Source organism: Heptranchias perlo, chromosome 21 (genome assembly GCF_035084215.1).
Source record: "Heptranchias perlo isolate sHepPer1 chromosome 21, sHepPer1.hap1, whole genome shotgun sequence".
Classification (NCBI taxonomy): Eukaryota; Metazoa; Chordata; class Chondrichthyes; order Hexanchiformes; family Hexanchidae; genus Heptranchias; species Heptranchias perlo.
The window spans coordinates 50595692-50621296 of record NC_090345.1 but is presented as its reverse complement, the minus strand read 5'-3'; the positions used below and the strand labels follow the sequence as shown (position 1 = coordinate 50621296).

The 25605-nt window shown below is 46.0% G+C and overlaps 1 protein-coding gene across 1 annotated transcript in view; it reads left to right on the top strand.

Annotated features, from left to right (window-relative positions):
- The window catches only part of hk1 (hexokinase 1), a 93667-nt gene that overhangs the window by 23347 nt on the left and 44715 nt on the right, over window positions 1-25605 (top strand). Inside the window, exons 3-7 of the mRNA XM_068002644.1 lie at window positions 15846-15994; window positions 18557-18676; window positions 20188-20283; window positions 21662-21761; window positions 22307-22490. Coding sequence (XP_067858745.1) covers window positions 15846-15994; window positions 18557-18676; window positions 20188-20283; window positions 21662-21761; window positions 22307-22490 — 649 coding nt within the window. The remainder of the gene's footprint in view (window positions 1-15845; window positions 15995-18556; window positions 18677-20187; window positions 20284-21661; window positions 21762-22306; window positions 22491-25605) is intronic.

Sequence of the window (25605 nt, the reverse complement as noted above, 5' to 3'; positions counted from 1 at the left end):
CCCCACTCAGGTTCCCATCCCCCTGCCACTCTAGTTTAAACCTTCCCCAACAGCACTAGCAAACACCCCCATGAGGATATTGGTCCCGGTCCTGCTCAGGTGTAACCCGTCCCGCTTGTACAGGTCCCACCTTCCCCAGAACCGGTTCCATTGTCCCAGGAATCTAAATCCCTCCCTCTTACACCATCCCTGCAGCCACGCAGTCATCCTGTCTATTCTCCTGTTCCTATACTCACTAGCACGTGGCACTGGTAGTAATCCTGAGATCTCTACCTTTTGAGGTCCTGCTTTTTAATTTATCTCCCAACTCCTTGAATTCACATTGCAGGATCTCATCCCTTTTTTTACCTATGTCGTTGGTACTGATATGGACCACGACTACTGGCTGTTCACCCTCCCCCTCCAGAATGCCCTGCAGCCGTTCCATGAATCCTTGACCCTAGAACCAGGGAGGCAACATACCATCCTGGAGTCATGTTTACGGCCGCAGAAACGCCTATCTGTTCCCCTTACAATTGAATCCCCTATCACTATAGCCCTGCCACTCTTCTTCCTCCCCTCCTGTGCAGCAGAGCCACCCGTGGTGCCACGAACTTGGCTCTTGCTGCTTTCCCCTGATAAGCCATCTCCCCCAACAGCATCCAAAGCAGAATATCTGTTTGAGAGGGAGATGGCCCCAGGGGACTCCTGCTCTACCTGCCTGGTCCTTTTACTCTGCCTGGCGGTCACCCATTTCCTTTCTGCCCGCATAATCTTTACCTGCGGTGTGACCACCTCACTGAACGTGCTATCCACGATAGTCTCAGCATCGCGGGCGCTCCAAAGTGAGTCCACCCGCAGCTCCAGCTCCGAAATGCGGTTAGCCAGTAGCTGCAGCTGGACACACATGGTCACCAGGGACACTGGTAGTGTCCATGACTTCCCACATAGTGCAGGAGGAGCATATCACGGGTGCGAGCTCTGCTGCCATGACTTGCCTTAGATTTACCCTGCGATCACCTCTCAAACTCTCCTCCCGCTCTCGGTCTCTCCTCTTATACTGTCCTCACCTCTCGGTCTCTCCTGCCTCACCTGCGACGTCTCACAGTAGTTGTCTCTTGTTGCAGGTCTGCTGCTGCTTCTATCCCCACTCTCAGCCTTCTGCTGCTCAGGTCCGCCACCGCTCTGCGGAAAAAGTTAAGAAAAGTCCCTTTTGAAATCCGTGCTGGCTATTCCTAACTATTTTCTCTTCATCTAAATCCATGGGAATTTCATCCTTAATTAAAAACTAACATTTTCCCTACTACAAAAGTTAAGCTAACTGGCCAGTAATCACACGGATTAGCTCTGTCTCCCTTTTTATCACAGTATCAAAAGCCTTGCTGAAATCGAAATAAATTAAACTCTTGTCAACAAGGTCTGTCATTTCTTCAAATAACTCCAGTACTTTAATTAGGCAAGCCCTCCATATCATAAATTCAAGCTGGCTCACTCTTACCATAACATACCTCGCTAGGTATTTTGTTATCCCCCCCTTTCAGGACGCCTTCTAATATTTTACCCACAACAGATATTAGGCTCAATGATCTATACTTCTCTGGGTCTTCCCAATGTCCCTTTTTAAGATTGCTGTTATGTTGGCTCATGGGCTTAGAGGTGGTGCAGAGGAGATTTACTAGAATGGTACCAGGGATGAGGGACTTCAGTTATGTGGAGAGACTGGAGAAGCTGGGATTTTTCTGCTTAGAGCAGAGAATTTTAAGGGGAGATTTAATAGAGGAGTTCAAAATGATTAAGGGTTTTGATAGAATAAATAAGGAGAAACTGTTTCCACTGGCAGGTGGGTCAGTAACCAGAGGATACAGAATTAAGGTAATTGGCAAAAAACACAGGGAAGATGAGGAGAAATTTTTTTACGCAGCGGGTTGTTATGATCTGGAATGCACTGCCTGAAAGGCTGGTGGAAGCAGATTCAATAGTAACTTTCAAAAGGGAATTAAATAATTACTTGAAGGGAAAACATTTGCTGGGCTATGGGGAAAGAGCGTGGGAAAGGACTAATTGAATTGCTCTTTCAAAGAGCCAGCACAGGCATGATGGGCCGAATAGCCTCCTTCTGTGCTGTATGATTCTATGATTTCCAACTCTTGGGCACCTGTCCTGTTTCTAATGATTCCCTAAAGATAGTGCCAATTTCTTTAAGTACCCTTGTATTAAGTCCATCCAGGCCTAATGCCTTCTCTTGCTTTAATATCCTCAGCCAATCAGTGACCGCCTGATTTGAAATTTCTATTACCCCTCCCTCCAGACATTCACCCTCCATGGTAGATTCTGTCCTGCTATCCTAACCTCATTTTCTATTTTAACTCCCAACAGTTTCTTAACCTCCTTTACCTTGTTTTTATATTTGTCTCAATTCACCATTCTTTATACTTTAGGGACAGTGAATTCCGTTGTTGCCCTTATCACTCTTTTTCCCCCATTACCTTTCCCGAGTGCTATGTACCTGGTCAGTATTCTGTGTTTAGTATTTTTAAACAGGTTCCACTTTTCTTCCAACCTCCTTCTCTAACATGTTGTTAGGTCCAGTTTCCTGAACTCATCCCTCAAAACCTGCCACCAGGTTACTGCTACCAGGATGTCTATTTCTGACCAGCTCTACCATCTCCTGGTTGTCTCTAAGCTGCTGTATTATCTTCTGGCTGAGTCTGATCTGCTCTCTTATTGTGATTGTGTTTGAGATTGATGTAATTAAGTCTGAAACTAGGGTCTTAAATTTAAACAAAGCCAATTACATAAGTATGAGGGGCAAGTTGGCTACGGTAGATTGGGAAATTAGGTTAAAAGATATGACAGTAGATAAGCAATGGCGAACATTTAAAGAAATAATTAATAATTCTCAATGAAAATACATTCCCTTGAGGAATACAAACTCCACGGGTAAAGTGATCCAACCGTGGCTAATTAGAGAAGATTAAAAGAGGCTTACAAGATTGGCAAGAAGAGTAGTAAGCCTGAGGATTGGGAGGGTTTTAGAATCAGCAAAGGATGACCAAGAAATTGATCAAGAGGGAGAAAGTTGAATATGAGAGTAAACTAGCAAGAAATATAAAAACAGATTGTAAGAACTTCTACAAGTATGGTAAAAGGAAGAGAGTAGTGAAAGTAAACGTGGGTCCCTTAGAGGCTGAGACAGGAGAAATTATAATGGGAAATGGCAGAGATGTTAAACATATTTTGTATCTGTCTTCACAGTAGAATACACAAAAAACATACCGGAAGTAATGGGGAACCAAGGGGCTAATGAGAGTAAGGAACTTAAAGTAATTAGGATTAGTAAAGAAAAAGTACTGGAGAAAATAATAGGACTAAAAGCCAACAAATCCCCTGGACCTGCTGGCCTAAATCCTAGGGTTTTAAGAGGTGGCTGCAGAGATAATGGATGCACAGATTTTAAAACAGTCCCCGTGGATTGGAAGGTAGCAAATATCAAAAGAAGAGAGATAAAACGGAACTACAGGTCAGTTAGCCTGACATCAGTAGTAAGGAAAATGCTGGAATCTATTTTCAAGGATGTAGTAACAGGGCACTTAGAAAATCATAATATGATTAGGCAGAGTCAACATGGTTTTATGAAAGGGAAATCGTGTTTGACAAATCTGTTAGAGTTTTTTGAGGGTGTAACTATCAGGGTGGATAAGGGGGAACCAGTGGAAGATTTTCAAAAGGCATTCAATAAGGTACCACACGAGATTAGTGAAAGTAAATGTAGGTCCCTTAGAAGCAGAGACAGGAGAAATTATAATGAGGAATAAGGATCAGGGCTCATAGGATTGGGGGTAATATATTAGCATGGATTGAGGATTGGTTAAGGGACAGAAAACAGAGTAGGAATAAATGGGTCAGTTTCAGGATGGCAGGCTGTAACTAGTGGGGTGTCACAAGGATCAGTGCTTGGGCCTCAGCTATTTACAATCTATATTAATGACTTAGATGAAGGGACTGAGTGTAATGTATCCAAGTTTGCTGACAATACAAAGCTAGGTGGGAAAGTAAACTGTGAGGAGGACACAAAGAAGCTGCAAAGGGTTAAGTGAGTGGGCAAGAAGGTAGCAGATGGAGTATAATGTGGGGAAATGTGACATGATCCACCTTGGTGAGAAGAATAGAAAGGCAGAATATTTTTTAAAAGTTGAGTGACTAAGAAATGTTGGTATTCAGAGGGATTTGGGTATCCTTGTACACGAATCACAAAGTTAATATGCAGGTACAGCAAGCAATTAGGAAGGCAAATGGTATGTTAGCCTTTATTGCAAGGGGTTGGAGGATAAGAGTAAGGAGGTCTTGCTGCAGTTAAAAAGGGCTCTGGTGAGACAACACCTGGAGTACTGTGTACAGCTTTGGTCTCCTTTCCTAAGGAAGGATATACTTGCCTTAGAGACGGTGCGACAAAGGTTCACTAGATTGATTTCTGGGATGAGAGGGTTGTCCTGTGAGGAGAGATTGAGTATAATGGACCTATACTCTCTGGAGTTTAGAAGAATGAGAGGTGATCTCATTGAAATGTATAAAATTCTTAGAGGGCTTGACAGCGTAGATGCTGAGAGGTTATTTCCCCTGACTGGAGAGTCTAGAACTAGGGGTCATAGTCTCAAGATAAGGGATCGGCCATTTAGGACTGAGATGAGGAAAAATTTCTTCACTCAGAGGATGGGGAATCTTTGGAATTCTCTACCCCAGAGGGCTGTGGATGCTCAGGTCGTTGAATATATTCAAGATTGAGATGGATAGATTTTTGGACACTAAGGGAATCAAGGGATATGGGGATAGGGCAGGAAAGTGAAGTTGAGGTAGAAGATCAGCCATGATCTTATTGAATGGTGGAGCAGGCTCGAGGGGCCCTATGGCCTACTCCTGCTCCTATTTCTTATGTTCTTATATTATCTTCTGGTTGAGTCTGACCTGCTCTACCATCTCCTGGTTGTTACATAAAACAGGTCTAACAGTGCCTGCGCTCACAGGGGTTCTGTGGCTGAATCTTCTGGGTAATAATCCTACGTTATGTCAAGGATCATGTTACCTCTCCTGATTCACCCTTTATAGATTTCCCAGTCCATCCCTGAGAAACTAAAGTTGCCCATAACAACAGCATCTGTTCTTGTACACACCTTTATTAACGACAAAGTTTGTGATCCAATCATTCCTCCTGACCCGGTGGTCTTATAGCAGGTGCTCAGAGTCATCTTCCTCCCCCTCATTTCTTTCCTTCTTATCCAAGGGTTTCCTCTATATCCACACCCAGACCTGATGGGTCCATCTCCTTTATAATCAAGTTCTCTCTCACATAAAAGATTACACCCCTGCCAGTTTGTCTTTTCTATTTTACAATGTAAACTGTAACCCTATATATTTACCCAGCCTGTGTCGTTCTAACGTTCTAACCCCAATTCCAAAGATTCCCCATCCTCTGAGTGAAGAAATTATTCAGGAACGACTCACTTCCATGGTTGGCCCTGTCATTCTTTTCCCTCCATTACCCTTCCCTCGTACCATGTATCTGCTCTGTATTCTGTTTATTATTTCTAAACATGTTCCACTTTTCTTCCAGGCTTTTCCACTCTGATGCCAATGATATCATGACCTCAATCTCAGAGTAATCAGAAACCCTCCTTTCACCATCTTTCTAGCCACACATTGACATGTCTAATCTACTTCTCCCTAACTTGTCCAGTGCTCAGCACTGGGAGGAATCTTGAGATTACCATCTTTGATGAATTGCACCCTTAATCTACAACCTAACTCCTCAAACTCTCTCGAAAGATCTCTATGCTCCTCTTTCCTATGTCAGTGGTTCCTACATGAACAACCCCCTCCCCCCCTCGCCCTTTTCAGAAGTTTTTCCACTGACTCTTTTATGTCCTGTACAACAACAATAACAACAACTTGCATTTATATAGCGGCTTTAACGTAGTAAAACGTCCCATGACACTTCACAGGAGCGATTATCAAACAAAATTTGACACCGAGCCACATAAGAAGGTATTGGCACAGGTGATTAAAAGCTTGGTCAAAGAGATAGGTTTTAAGGAGCGTCTTAAAGGAGGAGAGAGAAGTAGAGAGGCGGAGAGGTGTAGGGAGGGAATTCCAGAGTTTAGGGCCTAGGCAGCTGAAGCCACGGCCGCCGATGGTGGAGCGATTAAAATCGGGGACGCACGAGAGGCAAGAATTGGAGGAGTGCAGAGATCTCGGAGGGTTGTAGCGTTGGAGGAGGTTACAGAGATGGTGAGGGGCGAAGCCATGGAGGGATTTGAAACACGGATGAGAATTTTTAAAGTCGAGGCATTCCCGGACCCGGAGCCAATGTAGGTCAGCGAGCACAGGGGTGATGGGAGAACGGGACTTGTTGCGAGTTAGGATACGGGCAGCAGAGTTTTGGATGAGCTCAAGTTTATGGAGGGTGGAAGATGGGGGGCCGGTCAGGAGAGCATTGGAATAATCAAGTCTAGAGGTAACATAGACATGGATGAGGGTTTCAGCAGCAGATGAGCTGAGGCAGGGGCGGAGAGGGGCGATGATACAGAGGTGGAAGTAGGCGGTTTTGGTGATGGAGGATATATGTGGCCGGAAGCTCATCTCAGGTCAAATAGGACGCCAAGGTTGAAAACCATCTGGTTCAGCCTCAGTCGGTGGCTGGGGAACGGAGTATGTGGCGGGAACCAAAGACAATGGTTTCGTTCTTCCCAATATTTAGTTGGAGGAAACTTTTGCTCATCCAGTACTGAATGTCGGACAAGCAGTGTGACAAATGAGGGGTCGAGAGAGGTGGTTGTGAGGTAGAACTGGGTGTCGTCAGTGTACATGTGGAACCTGATGTGTTTTCAGATCATGTCGCTGAGGGGCAGTAAATGAGAAGTAGGAGGGGGCCGAGGATAGATCCTTGGGGAACTCCAGAGGTAACGGAGTAGGAAAAGAATGGAACCAGGTGAGTGCAGTCCCACCCAGCTGGACAACGGAGGAGAGGCGTTGGAGGAGGAGGATAGTGTGATCAACCATGTCAAAGGCTGCAGACAGGTCGAGAAGGATGAGGAGGGATAGTTTACCATCGTCACAGTCACATAGGATGTCATTTGTGACTTTGATAAGGGCTGTTTCAGTACTGTGGCAGGGGCAGAAACTTGATTGGAGGGATTCAGACATGGAGTTGTGGGAAAGATGGGCACGGATTTGGGAGGTGACAAAACGTTCAAGGACTTTGGAGAGGAAAGGGAGGTTGGAGATGGGGAGGTTGGAGATGGGGTGGTAGTTTGCAAGGACAGAGGGGTCAAGGGTGGTTTTTTTGCGGAGAGGTGTGATGATGGCAGGTTTGAAGGGGAGTGAGACAGTACTTGAGGAGAGGGAACCGTTAACAATATCAGCTAATATGGGAGCCAGGAAGGGAAGTTGGGTGGTCAGCAGTTTTGTGGGAATAGTGTCAAGGGAGCAGGAGGTGGGTCTCATGGTCAAGATGAGCTCAGAGAGGGCATGAGGGGAGGGAGGAGAGAAACTAGAGAAAGATGTAAGTTCAGGGCTAGGGCAGGGGGGATCCTTAGGGGAAGTTTGGCTTGATGGGCGAGGGGAAGAGAGGGAAGTGGCAGAGGCAGCTGAACGGAGGGTCTCAATCTTAGTGACAAAGAAGTCCATGAGCTCCTCACACTTTTCGTTGGAGGTGAGGGTGGAGGGGGCAGGGGAGAGGGGTTTAAGAAGACGGTTTGTAGTGGAGAAGAGAAGCCGGGGCCATCTTTGCATTCCACGATGACCCTGGAATAGTGAGCAGTTTTGGTAGAGGAGAGCAGGACCCGATAGTGCTCCATGTGGCCCAGCCAGATCTGGCAATGAATGGCTAAACCAGTTATCTATCATATAAGTTCAAGTCTGTGTCTCTTGGACTTAAGGGAGCGGAGATGAGGGCCATACAAGGGGGAATGACCAGGGTGAGAGAGAGTAATGGTTTTAATGGGGACAAGGGCATCAAAGGTGGAGGCGAGGGTGTGATTGAGCAGATCGGTAGCTGCAGAAATGTCGTGGTGAATGGAGGGCCAAAGGCTCGACAGTTGGGAATTTGAAAGTGCCGTTGTAAGTGACTTGGGGGAGAGCTTTTTTCCAGGGGTGAACACAGAAGGAAGTGGGGTTGGCAGGGGAAAGGGGGATGTGGGTGGAGAGGGATACAAGGAAGTAATGAGAGATGGCCTTATCTGTGATTGACATGATGGGAGTAGAGAGGCCATGTGAGATGGCAAGGTCCAGGGCCTGGCCGTGAATATGGGTTGGGGAGTTATATGGAGGGAGAGATGAAGGGAGGATAGGAGGGCAGTGAACTCAGAGGAGAGAGAGCATGATGAGATGAGACGGAGGTTGAAATCACCAAGGATGAGAAGTCGCTCGGTGCAGAGGCTGAGGGAGGAAAGCAGTGACGATATCTCAGTGAGAAACTTGGCGTGGTACTTGGGTGAGCAGTAGAGAACGAGGATTTTAAAGGAGAGGTGGGAGCGGTGGATCAAGGTGAGATGCTCAAAAGAAGAGTAGGGGGACAGACCAAAGTGTGATTTGGTGATAAGGGCCATACCGCCACCGTGGCAGTCTGGGCGGGGTAAGTGGTGGAAGATATAACCAGGCGGGGAGGCTTCATTAAGGGGGATGGTTTCATCACCCTTCAGTCAGGTTTCCGTCAAGGCCATGGTATCGATGCATTCGATACAAAATGCTGCGGTACAGAGGGATCTGGGTGTCCTCATACATGAAACTCAAAAAGTCAACAATGCACAGTACCAACACTCCCCACAGTTCAAACAATGCACAGTACCAACACTCCCCACAGTTCAAACAATGCACAGTACCAACACTCCCCACAGTTCAAACAATGCACAGTACCAACACCCCCCACAGTTCAAACAATGCACAGTACCAACACTCCCCACAGTTCAAACAATGCACAGTACCAACACTCCCCACAGTTCAAACAATGCACAGTACCAACACTCCCCACGGTTCAAACAATGCACAGTACCAACACTCCCCACAGTTCAAACAATGCACAGTACCAACACCCCACAGTTCAAACTATGCACAGTACCAACACTCCCCACAGTTCAAACAGTGCACAGTACCAACACTCCCCACGGTTCAAACAATGCACAGTACCAACACTCCCCACAGTTCAAACAGTGCACAGTACCAACACTCCCCACAGTTCAAACAATGCACAGTACCAACACTCCCCACAGTTCAAACTATGCACAGTACCAACACTCCCCACAGTTCAAACAGTGCACAGTACCAACACTCCCCACAGTTCAAACAGTGCACAGTACCAACACTCCCCACGGTTCAAACAATGCACAGTACCAACACTCCCCACAGTTCAAACAGTGCACAGTACCAACACTCCCCACGGTTCAAACAATGCACAGTACCAACACTCCCCACAGTTCAAACAGTGCACAGTACCAACACTCCCCACGGTTCAAACAATGCACAGTACCAACACTCCCCACAGTTCAAACAGTGCACAGTACCAACACTCCCCACAGTTCAAACAATGCACAGTACCAACACTCCCCACAGTTCAAACAGTGCACAGTACCAACACTCCCCACAGTTCAAACAATGCACAGTACCAACACTCCCCACAGTTCAAACAATGCACAGTACCAACACTCCCCACGGTTCAAACAGTGCACAGTACCAACACTCCCCACAGTTCAAACAAACGCGAAGCAGGAGATCACACTGTTACCGGCCTCCTCTGCGCCGTTACCAGCTTCCTGAACCCCCATCCCTTTTCAGAAGTTTTTCCACTGGCTCTTTTATGTCCCTTACATGCAAGGCATTGCATCATTTTGGATTCCAGATCACAATTGCAAAACAGACTGCATTTCCCTAAAAGTATTGAGTTCCCCACAACTACCACTGTCCTATTCTCATGGCCAACATCTCTGGTTTGCCCTTCGGTAACCCCTTGCTCGATGGTGCTTCGGTGTAGCTTATGATTACCTTTCTCTATGTATATCTGTTGGACAATCTCACTCCCTCAGGGTTTGGCTATACATTTCCGCCTGTCTCCTACACCTCCTTCTGCAAACAGTCACCAACTTCTTTTCCTCTACTTCAGTATTTCTCTATCTGTCTGGTGACCACCTTCGGGAAGATGCTGTCAAGAAACCTTAACTCCCCACGTATATCCCATATCAAACGTGCCTAGCTCCTGATCCTGCCAATACTATACTGCTAAACTTTATGCTACTCCGGACTTAATCAGGCAGGACTAATTCCCATTTACCTGCCAGGTGTTGCAGATTTAACGAAAAAAAGAACCTGTATTTATATAGCGCCTTTCACGATCTCAGGACGTCCCAAAGCGCTTTACAAGCCAATGAAGTACTTTTGAAGTGTAGTCTCTGTTATAATGTAGGAAACGCAGCAGCCAACTTGCGCACAACAAGATCCCATAAACAGCAATGAGATAACGACCAGATAATCTGTTTAATAGTGATGTTGAATTTTTAGTCCCACTCTGTCTCAGCTACAACTCCTATTCAGGACCGACTTACGTCCTTACCCTCAGACAGCAAAAGCTCACTCTGCCAGGCTCTCACTCAGCTGACTGCTCGCAGCTCAAGATATTGTGGCAGTAGATGGCTGAGAGCTATTCTCCCTCCCCATACTGACCATGTGCCCGACAAAGTAAACATTTTACCAAAGTATTCAAGTCACGAGTTGAAATCCCGCCACGGCAGCTGGGGAATTTAAATTCAATTAATTAAATAAAAATCTGGAATAAAAAAAACTAATATCAGTAATGGTGGCCATAAAATTACCGGATTGTGGTTAAAAACCCATCTGGTTCACTAATGTCCTTTAGGGAAGGAAACCTGGTGTCCTTACCCGGTCTGGCCTATATGTGACTCCAGACCCAATGTGGTTGATTCTTAATCGCCCTCCGAAATGGCCTAGCAAGCCACTCAGCTGTACAATCTCGCTACACAAAGTCACAGTAAGAATAAAACCGGACCGACCACCCAGCATCGGACCATTAGGCACCGGACACGACAAAGGCAAACCAAGCCCAATCGACCCTGCAAAGTCCTCCTCACTAACATCTGGGGACTTGTGCCAAAATTGGGAGGACAGACCCCCCCCCACCCAGAGGTGGCGGTACAGTGATATACAGTCAGGAGGGAATGGCCCTGGGAGTCCTCAACATTGATTCCAGACCCCATGAAATCTCATGGCATCAAGTCAAATATGGACAAGGAAACCTCTGCTTTACCGCCTACTGCCCTCCCTCAGCTGATGAATCAGTCCTCCTCCATGTTGAGCACCACTTGGAGGAAGCACTGAGGGTAGCAAGGGCACAGAATGTACTCTGGGTGGGGGACTTCAATGTCCATCACCAAGAGTGGCTCGGTAGCACCATTACTGACCGAGCTGGTCGAGTCCTGAAGGACATAGCTGCCAGGCCTGTGGCAGGTGGTGAGCCAACCTACACAAGGGAAAAACCTACTTGACCTCGTCCTCACCAATCTACCTGTCACAGATGCATCTGTCAATGACGGTATTGGTAGGAGTGACTACCGCACAGTTCTTGTGGAGACGAAGTCCCGTCCTCAAACTGAGGACACCATCCAACGTGTTGTGTGGCACTACCACTGTGCCAGATGGGCTAGATTCAGAACAGATCAAGCAGCTCAAAACTGGGCATCCATGAGGCGCTGTGGGCCATCAGCAGCAGCAGAATTGTGTTCCAGCACAATCTGTAACCTCATGGCCCGGCAGATTCCTCACTCTACCATTACCAACAAGCCAGGGGATCAACCCTGGTTCAATGAGGAGCGTAGAAGAGCATGCCAGGAGCAGCACCAGGCGTACCTTAAAATGAGATGCCAACCTGGTGAAGCTACAACACAGGACTACATGCTAATCAGCAGAATCAACATGCTCTATACAGAGCTAAACAATTCCAGAACCAATGGATCAGATCAAAGCTCTGCAGTCCTGCTACATCCAGACGTGAATGGTGGTGGACAATGAAACAACTAATGGGAGGAGGAGGCTTCATGAACATCCCCAACCTCAATGATGGCAGAGACCAGCACATGAGTGCAAAAGACAAGGCGTTTGCAACCATCTTCAGCCAGAGTTGCCGAGTGGAAGATCCATCTGGGCCTCCTCCTGCTATCCCCACCATCGCAGAAGCCAATTCGATTCACTCTACATGATATCAAGAAACAGCTGAGTGCACTGGATACAGCAAAGGCGATGGACCCCGACAACATCCCAGCTGTAGTGCTGAAGACTTGTGCTCCAGAACTAGCTGCGCTTCTAGCCAAACTGTTCTAGTACAGCTACAACACTGGCATCTACCCGACAATGTGGAAAATTGCCCAGGAATGTCCTGTCCACAAAAAGCAGGACAAATCCAATCCGGCCAATTACTGCCCCATCAGTCCACTCTCATCATGAGCAAAGTGATGGACGGTGTAGTCGACAGTGCTATCAAGCCAATAACCTGCTTATCGATGCTCAGTTTGGGTTCCGCCAGGACCACTCGGCTCCAGACTTCATTACAGCCTTGGTCCAAACATGGACAAAAGAGCTGAATTCCAGAGGTGAGGTGAGAGTGACTGCCTTGACATCAAGGCAGCATTTGACCGAGTGTGGCACCAAGGATCCCTAGTAAAATTGAAGTCAATGGGAATCGGGGAAAACTCTCCGTTGGCTGGAGTCATACCTAGCACAAAGGAAGATGGTAGTGGTTGTTGGAGGCCAATCATCTCAGTCCCAGGACATTGCTGCAGGAGTTCCTCAGGGCAGTGACCTCGGCCCAACCATCTTCAGCTGCTTCATCAATGACCTTCCCTCCATCATAAGGTCAGAAATGGAGATGTTCGTTGATGATTGCACAATGTTCAGTTCCATTCGCAACCCCTCAGATAATGAAGTAGTCTGTGCCCGCATGCAGCAAGACCTGGACAACATCCAGGCTTGGGCTGATAAGTGACGAGTAACATTTGTGCCAGGCAATGACCAGCTCCAACAAGAGAGAGTTTAACCACCTCCCCTTGACATTCAATGGCATTACCATCACCAAATCCCCCACCATCAACATCCTGACCAGAAACTTAACTGGACCAGCCACATAAATACTGTGGCTACAACAGCAGGTCAGAGACTGGGTATTCTGTGGTGAGTGACTCACCTCCTGACTCCCCAAAGCCTTTCCACCAAATACAAGTCAGGAGTGTGATTGAATACTCTCCACTTGCCTGGATGAGTGTAACTCCACCAACACCCAAGAAGCTCAACACCATGCAGGACAAAGCATCCCGCTTGATTGGCACCCCATCCACCACCTTAAACATTCACTCCCTTCACCACCGGCACACTGTGGCTGCAGTGTGTACCATCCACAGGATGCACTGCAGCAACTCGCCAAGGCTTCTTTGACAGCACCTCCCAAACCCGCGGCCTCTACCACCTAGAAGGACAAGGGCAGCGGGCACATGGGAACAACATCACCTGCACGTTCCCCTCCAAGCCACATACCATCCGGACTTGGAAATATATCGCCGTTCCTTCATCGTCGCTGGGTCAAAATCCTGCAACTCCCTTCCTAACAGCACTGTGGGAGAACCTTCACCACACGGACTGCAGCAGTTCAAGAAGGCAGCTCACCACCACCTTCTCAAGGGCAATTAGGGATGGGCAATAAATGCGGCCTTGCCAGCGATGCCCACATCCCATGAACGAATAAAAAAAAAGAAACAATAAATTTTTTAAAATCTCATTCAAAAAAGTTCAAATCCCACCATGGCAATTTGAAAATTTGAATTCAGTTTTTAAAAAAAAAAAGTCTGGAAATAAAAAGCTGGTATCAGTAAAAGTGACCATGAAACTGTCGGATTGCCATAAAAACCCAACTGGTTCATTAATGTCGTTTAGGGAAGGAAACCTGCCGTCCTTTCCCACTCTGGATTATACGTGACTCCAGTCCCACACCAATATGGTTGACTCTTAAACTCCTTCAGAAATGGCCTAACAAGCAGGCCCACCACCACCTTTTCATTGTAACTAAGGTTCCCAACAGCCAACCATGTGTAGCGTCAGTCTCCACTAAATGGAGTCTTTGATTTTAGACACGCTGCTCTGTGGAGGAATAACCCCAGGCAAAAAAAAACAAAAATCTTAACTAGTTCAAGAACACTATTCCAATCTTAACTTTTAATATTCATTCTTGTGATGCGGGCATCGCTGGCAAGGCTGGCATTTATTGCCCAACCCTAGTTGCCCTTAGAAAGTGGTGGTAGGCTTGTTAGGCCACTTCAGAGGGCAGTTAAGTTGGAGTCACATATAATCCAGACTGGGTAAGGATGGCAGGTTTCCTTCCCTAAAGGACATTGGTGAACCAATTGGGTTTGTTGACCAGAGGTCACCGGTTAGTACAGAGAGGAGACGAGTCAATTCTCTCTTAATTCTCAATTCGCTTTATTAACGTTGTTAGATCATGTACATATAGCTTATACGTCTGGTTAGATATAGGCATGCAGTTTACAGCAGGTTATACAGTTTTTACCCAAACTATCATTTAAACGCACACCCACTAGGTTTCTCTAACACTCCGTGAGTGGTCACAGAATAGAAAGGATATTATATTACCCGGAAAGGAGAGCTGACGCTGGCCAGGCGTTCCGTTCTCTCTCTCTCTTGACGTCGTCTCTACGTCCCTGACGTTGGGTCTTCCACTTCCGCGATGGTTAGTCTCCGGAGTTTCGCACACACTCTGGCACCAAGCCTGCAATTCTCCAGTCTTATTCCCAAGTCTTATCTCTTCGAATGGTGTTGTCTTTCTCCCGTTGGCTTAGATTTGCTCGAGTGGTCGGTGTCATCCCCTGATTGGCTCTGTTCCAAGGGGTTAGGTAGCATCACCTCATTACTCCTTTTCTAAATAAGGACTGGTGTCTCATCACAGCCCCTTTGTCTCTTAGAAGCGTAACTAATTCAAACCGGTTCCGGCCAGCTCAGACCAGTGACTGAACTCCAGGTCACTTCGGTTCAAAAGTTACTTTTGCCTTAGTGTTAGCAATTCGAAATAAACTCAGTAGTTTTTTGCAGCCCTTGGCCAACAGGTTTTCACGACAATCCGACAGCTTCATGGTCACTTTTACTGGTCCCAGATTTTCACTTATAGCATTTTTTTAAAAACTGAATTCAAATTAACAAACTCCCATGGTGGGATTTGAACTAACGTTCTCTGGCTTATTGGTCCAGATCTCTGGAGCACTAGTCCAGTAACATAACCACCACACTACTGTACGTGAAACAAGACTAGCTGCAGTAGGGCACCGGACAGGAAATGCTCCATGGTCCACCATCCTCTACCAGTGACAGACTGAGACCACTTCCATCTTCCAGCAGCAAGTTTTACTAACTCAGCAACATCAGAGATGTAAAGCAAATCAATCTTACAAATTTGCAATCATTTCCTTCAAAGAACCACTGAAATTGAATGGAAGTAGAGTTATCTTATGAACATTCAGGAGGGATGATGTACAGAAAACAGATTGAGGGTCCTGTTGGATATGATACTCATCTGTGTTTCCTTCTAACACATCCAGCATACTGAATTCGGTATTTTCAGAATAAATAACCTTTGATGCAGTTTTTATCTGCTGAGATAGGTATTTTGTGTCCTTCCTTTTAATAAAATTGAAAATCTGAATATGTTCCTCCTGGTTTTACTGAAGGGGAACCGTAACAGATACATCTTAAAATATTCAGCAGACAACCACCCTCACCTAAACAACAGCTCTCTCTTCCAATATTTACTACAGAGAAGGGAGACTTTCTTGCTCTGGATTTGGGAGGCTCCAGTTTTCGCATTTTACGTGTAAAAGTGTCTCATGAGCGACAGCAGAAGGTGGAGATGGAAACCCAGATCTATCCTACGCCAGAGGATATCATGCACGGCAGTGGCTCACGGGTATGCTTTATTTCATTCACTTTTATCAATTTAATTTCTTTGAAAAGTTACTTTACTTGATGATTGGATGTTGGGAAGAGGGGAGAACCACATCACAAAATAAATTGTCTTAAATCAGAGAATAGCACAGCCAAATGGAGGCCACTCGCCCATCTTTGAAAGAGCTATCCACTTCGTCCCATTCCCTTACCCATTCTCTATATCTCTTTACATTTTTCTTCTTTTAAAACAAATACTTTGAAATTGTCCATATATATACATAACTATTCACTCCCGCACAATTCAGGTAATAGTAAAATACAGATTTCAAAGTGTCAGTGATGTGGCTATATGTAAAGTGAGTGAATGGCAAAGAAAGCTAAGAGGACATTTAATAGCGATTTAAAAAATTAAGATAGAATGAATAGGGAGTCGCTGATGAGGGGTCAACAATTTAAAATTGTCACGGGTTAGGAGAAATGTCTTTACACTGAGGGTTGTTGGAGTAGGGAATGCTTTGCCACAGGGAGTGGTTGAGGCAGAGACCACTGCAATTTTTAAGGGAAAAGTGTATATATGTTTGAAGTAGAGGAAGATACAGGGATATCAGGAAAGAGCGGGGCAATGGGATTAGTTCTGGATAGCTGGCACAGACACGATGGATCGAATGGCCTCCTGTACTGTAAACATCTATGGTTCTATGGTAACTGTGACTTATACTCCATTTAGTTTACAGGTTTGCGATCCAGAGCAAGAAAGCTGACAGAGGGAACCCTCTAAACAAGAAACCCCGTGCCACTGGTGTTAAAGTCACCAAAATATCGGCAAGGTCATTTCAATGAATGCCCCTGACAGCTCAGTGAGAGGTGACATAGGTAAACAGCTGTCACCAGCAGCACTCACATCTGGACCATGGGTCCTGCCTCGGGCAGGCAGACCACTCAGTCCACCCTGTACTGACCATGGGTCTAAACTGACCTTCCCCAGCATTGAGGAAGGTCCCAGTCTGATTGATTACAGTCATGCCCTTCTATTGGAAGTGGGTCTGAAATATGAAATGAAATTATTTAGATTACTGTTTCCAAAAATGTGAAAGCTGCTGATTTCTATATTGGTTTTATTGGACAGAGAAAAGGAAGGATGCGCTAATAAGTGATCCTCTGCTCTCCCTGTTTACATCACCATATTGTTTCCCTAACCCCACTGATGGTTCCATGGATGCCACGTGGTACATTACCCAAATAGCCATTCTCCACGTGTGAGTCAGATAGTAAGTGTGTGCTGGTCAGTTGAAAGTGAAGGGCAGCACTGCATACACATGCATACAATAGGGATCAAGATCGAGAACTCTGTTTGCTATTTTCTGCTCCTTAACCATGTGTGCAGCAATCGGGCTGCTCCATAATAAAGGTTAACAGCAGTGAGGGCAGCAGCGATGGCAAAGATAAGGCAATGGCTGGAGCCCCCCCACCCCCCCTATCGTATAGCAGCTGGATCACCCTCCCCCCATACTGCAGCTGATGCCTCCTCCCCCTGCACGGCAGCGGGAGCCCCCTCCCCCCTGCACGGCAGCGGGAGCCCCCTCCCCCCTGCACGGCAGCGGGAGCCCCCTCCCCCCTGCACGGCAGCGGGAGCCCCCTCCCCCCTGCACGGCAGCGGGAGCCCCCTCCCCCCTGCACGGCAGCGGGAGCCCCCTCCCCCCTGCACGGCAGCTGGCACCTCCTGCCCCTCTAAAGCTGCTGGAATCCCCTTCTCCTGTAGGGCAGCTGGAGCCCCCCCCCCCCACTGTTCAACGCCTGGAACTCCCTCCTTCTGTACTTTGCCTGGAGCCCCGTCTCTCTCTACAGCAGCTGAAGCTCCCGCCTCCCGTGCAACAGCTGGAACCCCCACCCCCCCCCCCATACCTGGAGCCCCTTCCGTCTGTACTGCAGATGGAGTCCCCTCTCCCTGTACAACATCTGGAGCCCCTGCCTCCCCTCCATGCAACAGCTGGAACTTCTTCTCCTTTTACAGCAACTGGAGCCCCCTCCCCCTATACAGTAGCTGCAGCCTCCTCCCACTGTACAACTGCTGGAACCCCAGCTCCCTATACAGCAGCTGGAGCCCCCTCTGTCTGTACAGTAGAGAGCAGTTTTGCACAGAGTTTTCCTAGTGATTCACAAAATTAACAGAAAAAGTTCATTTGTTTTTAACAATTTAAATTCTTTGAAAAGTTACTTGATCTGATAGTTGGGTGCTGGAAACAGAGATGACCTGCTCACTAAAAAAAATTGTATGTTTTGGAAAAGTTTAAAAACCCTTTTTCTTTGACTCTTATAACTTTTCCCATATACTTCTGACACATAAACCATTTCAGATGACTCCTTCAGATATTCTATAAATGCTGTGTTTTTTAATTATTCTGAAATACAGATAGATACTTTGAGAAAAATCGACCTATATCCGATTGAACTGCTAAGCTAACATCCAACTATATGTGCAACTTGGTGACAATGTGTAAGATAACAAGAAAAAACTGTTGCCAAAATCAGTAAAAGAGAGTGATTTTCCAACCTCTTGATTTGTTTCCCTTCTTCCCTGCAGCTTTTTGACCATGTCTCTGAATGTCTGGGAGATTTCATTGAGAAACAGAAAATAAAAGACAAGAAACTTCCACTTGGCTTCACTTTTTCCTTTCCCTGCAGACAAACGAAACTGGATGAGGTGAGTGCGACTGGTTGAAGGGAGGAAAGACGGGGCTATTTAGCAAAGTACAATGTTCAAAGTGGAACATAAACTTGTAGAGTTTAAGGTGAATAAGAGCTATCACTAGCTAGGTAGGTCAAGGAGAAGAGTGTTGTATTAATCACATTAAGTAATTTATCATCTCTCTGCCCAGTCAACTGCAAGTGGGAGGAAAGGGTTAATCAGACTGTCCTGAGGTTTGTTAATGGTATACTGCTATTGATGTCTCTTTATATTGTAGTAATGGTAACCTCTAGCTTTTGCCTGTTAAGTGAGGAAATATAAGTCAATTTAGATGCAGTGACCACTAAACTGTTCAATTAAGACTTACCTTAAAGCAATAGTCAGTTTAGACAATGCCTAATTAAAAGATATTCCAGTGCATATATTTCAGAGAGCTTTAATTAGTGGATATGTTCTGCAGAAGAGAACATCTGTGACTGCATCATCCTTTTCAGAAGCAGGAGATTGATATGAAATGGTATAGATTTATAGTTAGAAGTTTCACTTGGTAGAATAGTAACAAGAGTGAAACTATCGATAAGATAACAAAGTAAGGGAGTTGTAGGTCTGTGGAAAAAGAACTCGTTAAAATTAAAGCTATTAATAAGGGACAATGGGAGATGCTCATTAAAATTCACCTTATATGGAGTTGTTTTAGGTAATGCAGAAATGTGTGGATTGTCACTTGGAAGGGGTAAGAAAAAGGTATAAAAAGTGGGGGTTGGAACAGAGACTTAGGATTGGAAGGTCTGCAGCCCGTAAACCGAGCTCGGAACTGAGTGTTTGAGGCCTCCGGCTAAACTCGCAAGCTTTTGTCGTAAGTACTGTTGTTAAGTGTATGTTTAGTTATTGTATACTTAATAAATCTGTGACATCTGACATACAATGTTGCGAATCCTGTTGATTTGAAGAGTAAATTATAAGTACGAGCACAGACACCTATCCTCTCTAACAGTAAGGGACACCACAGCAGAGCCAGGTCCTGTCCTCACCCAACATTGATACCAGCACGAGCCATTGAATGGTGATTAGGAGTAGAAACTCTAACTGATTTTTCCTCTGTGGCCAAGTTGTGCTGAGCTCAATTGCATTATCCCAACCACTGCCACAGGTGAGATCAGCTAACTGGGGAATTAAATCTGGGACCTTTGTATGGCTTAGTGTACTTTACCTTTACCCACTAGGCCATCGGGAGACCTGTCAGCAAGTTTGCTGCTCTTGGATTTTTATTTGTTGGTAGCAAAAGATCCAATTGTTGTAAAGTAGCAGCAGTTAGGGGTTAATCAGCCGATCCAGACAAAGGGATTCTCCAAAGCTGAAACTACCGCCATGTTCTCGGACTAACGGAGGCCTTCAGTTGTTTATTTTCATACATATTTGTCTCCTTCACTTTATAAAGTTTGATTTTGATACATTTTGCTGTTTATAATGCTGAAATACCAGTTGCAGAAATTGTTAGATGTTACCTGGTCCTCTTTCTGTCACAGAGTGTTCTGATCACATGGACAAAAGGTTTCAAGGCGAGTGGAGTGGAGGGATCAGATGTGGTGAAGCTGCTACGTAAGGCCATCGACAAGAGAGGGGTACGTTTCACACCGCGTGAGATAAGATAAACCATTGCATCCTTGTTACTCGAACGTAGAGAAATGTCCCGAGGCACTTCACAGGAGCATTATCAAACAAAATATGACACTGAGCCATGTAAGGAGATATTAGGACAGGTGACCAAAAGCTCGGTCAAATAGATAGGTTTTAAGGAGGGTCTTAAAGGAGGAGAGAGAGGTTTAGGGAGGGAATCCCAGAGCTTAGGGCCTAGACAGCAGAAAGCACGGCCGCCAATGTTGGAGCGATTCAAATCGGGGGTTGGCAAAAGACCAGAATGTGAGGAGTGCAGGGATCTGGGAGGGTTGTAGGGCGGGAGGAGGTTCCAGAGATTGGGAGGGGCGAGGCCACGGAGGGACAGCCGCACTCCCCAGTAACATGGGATCATCTGTCCGGTTTAAACCAACGCTATTTTGTTGGATACAACATAAAAGTGCAAAACAGAAAGTATGTGTGAGTGATCAGTTACATGTATTCAAAATATTTTATGAGCTTCAAGGGATTATGTTAATACCTTTTTAAGGAGATAATTTTAAGTTCTAGCCCCCCCCCCCCACCCCCAGGTTTACGGTTCCACTGGAGGCAGCAACCTCCAGTACTTTGTCCAATGCGCATCCTTCATGTGTCAGCCCAGCCAACGAGTGTGAGTGGACGATTTCACCACAAAAAGCGCCACAGCAGAGCTCGAACCTGTCATCACCAACATCCACACATGTGCATAAGCCTGAGGCCTTTCTCCAATCCACTATCGGGCAAACATGGAACCCTCTCAACTGCTGATTACATTTCCCTTACGGAGCCAGTGTAAATACTTAATTTGCTTCATATAAACTCAAAGTTTGAAATTTGGCAACTATGTCACCATTCAGCAAAGTATCTCCACTCGGGTAAGACAATTTAACAACCTAGCTTGTAGCACATGATGTCCTGGAAATGCACTGAGGATGGGGTACGGTTTCCTTTCAGAGGGGGCGGGTGAAAGAGGCTGATGAAATGGTTAAAGAGCAGGTAGGCTGGGTGGCCCCCGGTGCAAGGCCACGGCCAGTGAGGAAACATGTTTTTAAACATAGCCCCCTTCATTATTAATGGGCACTGCATGACTGGCCCGCTGCATTTAGATACATTCTGCCTCTTAATGAGCCCTGTGTTCAATATTTGTGCAGACTCTGAATGCTGTCAGTGTTTTGGGGGGGACAGATGGGCCTCAGGCCTCCGTGCCTGCTAATTGAGAGTCGGCACCTGCCGTACTTCAGCCAACGCAATATCGATCCCTTTGTGTTCTAATTTATCTATAAATTAATTTTTTCCATGAACTGTCACCGGTGTTTATGGCTGAAGATTGCTTTCTTTCTTCCCAAGGACTATGATGTAGATATCATGGCTGTGGTAAATGACACTGTCGGCACCATGATGACCTGTGGATTCGATGACCAGCGCTGTGAAGTTGGCCTTATTATAGGTAAGGACCTTTTAATTTAACTGTTATAATAACTTTTGGCTTTGCTTTTAAAAAAAAATGTTTCTTATGTTCTGCTAGTGGGCAAAGATACTGCTGGCATTACAATGAGTCATACACACCAGAAAATCCCAGGTTCGTTTCCTGGGCTCTGCTGAATAGCTGACCTCAGTCAGGGAAGCAGCTGGGGCACTATAATTTATCTCAGCACTTCTGGTCTCCGGAGGAGAAAAGTCAGCCAGGGTTCCCGCTCCTGATCATTATCCAGTTACCCTTGCTGGAAAGTGTGTGGGCATTAGGTGAGATCAGAACTGAGCTTCACACTGGTGTCCCCATGGTATACAGTTTGTCGACACTTAGGCCTCGATTTTAACCCCTGACGGGCAGGGAAGGTCGGGCGAGAGGTTAAAATCTTGAAAATCGAAATCCCACTGCTTACCTGGCCGCCGTAATATTAACGGTGTTACGGGGGGTATTCCCACGTTGTTTGCTGCCCAGCAAATAGTTGTTTCTGAGCTGATAACCATTCCGTCTTAATCCACATACAGGTACTGGAACTAATGCTTGTTACATGGAGGAGCTGAGACACATAGACCTGGTGGAAGGTGATGAAGGACGGATGTGCATTAACATAGAATGGGGAGGTTTTGGAGATGATGGCTCACTGGAATCCATCAGGACTGAATTCGATCGGGAAATAGATCGTGGTTCTCTCAATCCGGGAAAACAGCTGTACGTTCTCACTTTTACTTATTTGTTTATTAACTGAAAAATTGCTGTCTCTGGATGGAATTTTCCTGCACCCAGTGTCCGTATAGCACCTCCAACTTACCAGGGTGTTACTTACTTGACCTCCCGCTTGTACCATTTTTACATTACGACCAAACAGGTGATGATGGGATCATGTTATTGAGGAAAAGTTAGCCCCACTTCTGATTTTGTCTCTTCCAAGGCAATGCAGAGCAGTCCTTACTTTGGGATGTCCAGGAGTCGTAAAAGGCACTATATAAAATGCAAGTCTTTCGTTTATCGCCAGGCAGGAAATATTTTTAGACCCTCGGCTGGACACAGCTGGAGTTATGCCCTTAAAGGTGCAGGACAGCCATGTGACAGCAGGACAGAGAGGGATGATCATTTTTTAAAAATCAGTCACCATTTTAGTGGTGGTAACCCCACAGCTTAAGAAAGTGCAGGCTGACAGGGACTGGGTGACTGCCAGACAGACAAGGAGGACCAGGCAGGTAGTGCCCCTGGCTCGCTTTCTAATCAGTATTCAGATCTGAATACTGGTAAGGGAGAGGGTTCCTCTGGGGAGTGCAGCCAGAGTCAAGACCACACCATGGGTGGCTCAGCTGTATGGGGGGGAAGAGAAAGGTCAGGAGAGCAATAGTGATTGGGGATTCTATATTTAGGGGAACAGACAGGTGTTTCTGCGGCCACAGACGTGATTCCAGGATGGTATGTTGCCTCCCTGGTGCCAGGGTCAAGGATATCACTGAGCGACTGCAGAACATTCTGGAGGGGGAGGGTGAACAGCCAAAGGTCATGGTCCATATCGATATCAACGACATAGGTAGAAAGAGGGATGAGGTCCTGCAGGCAGATTTTAAAGAGTTAGGAAAAAGATTAAAAAGCATAGAAATAGGAGGATAAAGCAGATGAATGTGTGGCTGGAGAGATGGTGCATGAGGGAGGGCTTTAGATTCCTGGGGCTTTGGGACTAGTTCTGGGGGAGGTGGGACCTGCACAGGCCAGATGGGTTCTACCTCAACAGGGTCGGGACCAATATCCTCGCAGGGAGGCTTGCTAGTGCTGTGGGGGAGGGTTTAAACTAATTTGGCAGGGGGGTGGGCACCAGGATGTAGCATTGGAAAGGAGAAACAAGGGACACAAGAGATTGGAAGAGAAAGATAGCAATAGAGTAAGAAATAGTACGGTATTAGGTGGGATCAGACTGAGAGAGTACAAGACAGTCTAAGACTAGTTTACAGTGCATGTGTGTAAACGCACAAAGCGTGGTAAACAAGGTCGGTGAGCTGCAGGCGCAAAAAGACACATGGGAATATGATGTCGTGGCGATAACTGAAACCTGGCTCAAAAAAGGGCAGGTTTGGGTACTAAATATTCCTGATACAAGGTGTTCAGGAAAGATGGGAAGGAAAGAAAGGAGGGGGGTGGCAGTATTGATTAAGGAGAATATTGCACTGCTGGAGAGAGGATGTCCTGGAGGGGTCAAGGACAGAATCTATTAGGTTAGAGTTAAGAAACAATAGAGGTGCCATTACATTCCTGGGTGTATTCTATAGGCCACCAACTAGTGGGAAGGATATAGGGGAGCAAATTTGCAGGGAAATTACTGAGAGGTGCAAAAGCCATAGAGTAGTGATAACAGGGGACTTCAACTATCCTAAAATAGAGTGGGATAGTAATAGTGTAAAGGGCAGAGAGGGGGAAGAATTTTTGAAGTGTGTTCAAGAGAATTTTCTTGACCGGTACATTTCCAGCCCAACGAGGAAGGAGGCATTGCTGGACTTGGTTCTGGGGAATGAGGCTGGCTAAGTGGAGCAAGTGTCAGTGGGGGATATTTAGGGAACAGTGATCATAGTATCATAAGGTTTAGAACAGCTATGGAAAAGGACAAGGACCACTCTAAAGTAAAAATACTCAATTGGAAGAGGGCCAATTTCAGTGGGATGAGAACAGATCTGGCCCGGGTAAATTGAAATCATAGATTGGCAGGAAAAACTAATTGAGCAATGGGTGACCTTTTAAAGAGGAGATGGTTCGGGTACAGTCTAGGTACATTCCCACGATGGGGAAAGGGAGGGCAACCAAAGCCAGAGATCCCTGGATGACAAAAGAGATAGAGAATAAGATGAAGTAGAAAAAAGGGGCATGTGACAGATGTCAGGTTGATAACACAAGTGAGAACCAGGTTGAATATAGAAAGTTCAGAGGGGAAGTGAAAAAGGAAATAAGAAGGGCAAAGAGAGAGTATGAGAATAGACTGGCGGCCAACATAAAAGGGAATCCAAAAGTCTTCTATAGGCATGTAAACAGTAAACGGGTAGTAAGAGTTGGGGTGGGGCTGACTAGGGACCAAAAAGGAGATCTACTCATGGAGGTAGAGGTCATGACAGAGGTACCAAATGAGTACTTTGCATCTGTCTTTACCAAGGAAGAAGATGCTTCCAGAGTCTCAGTAAAGGTAGATGTAGTTGAGATACTGGATGGGCTAAAAATTGATAGAGAAGGTACTAGAAAGGCTAGCTGCACTTAAAGTAGATAAGTCACCAGGTCCGGACGGGGTGCATCCTAGGTTGCTGAGGGAAGTAAGGGTGGAAATTGCGGAGGTGCTGGCCATAATTTTCCAACCATCCTTAGATACAGGGATGGTACCAGAGGACTGGAGAATTGTAAATGTTACACCCTTGTTCAAAAAAGGGTGTAAGGATAAACCCAGCAACTACAGGCCAGTCAGCTTAACCTCGGTAATAGGGAAACTTTTAGAAACAATAATCCGGGACAGAATTAGCAGTCACTTTGTCAAGTGTGGATTGATTAGAGAAAACCAGCACGGATTTGTTAAAGGCAAATTGTGTTTAGCCAACTTGATAGAGTTTTCTGATGAGGTAACAGAGAGGGTCGATGAGGGCAATGCAGTTGATGTGGTGTACATGGACTTTCAAAAAGCATTTGATAAAGTGCTACCAGTAGGCTTGTCATCATGATTGAAGCCCATGGAATTAAAGGGGCAATAGCAGCATGGATACCGAATTGGCTAAGTGACAGGAAACAGAGAGTGGTGGTGAACGGTTGTTTTTCAGACTGGAGGGAGGTGTACAGT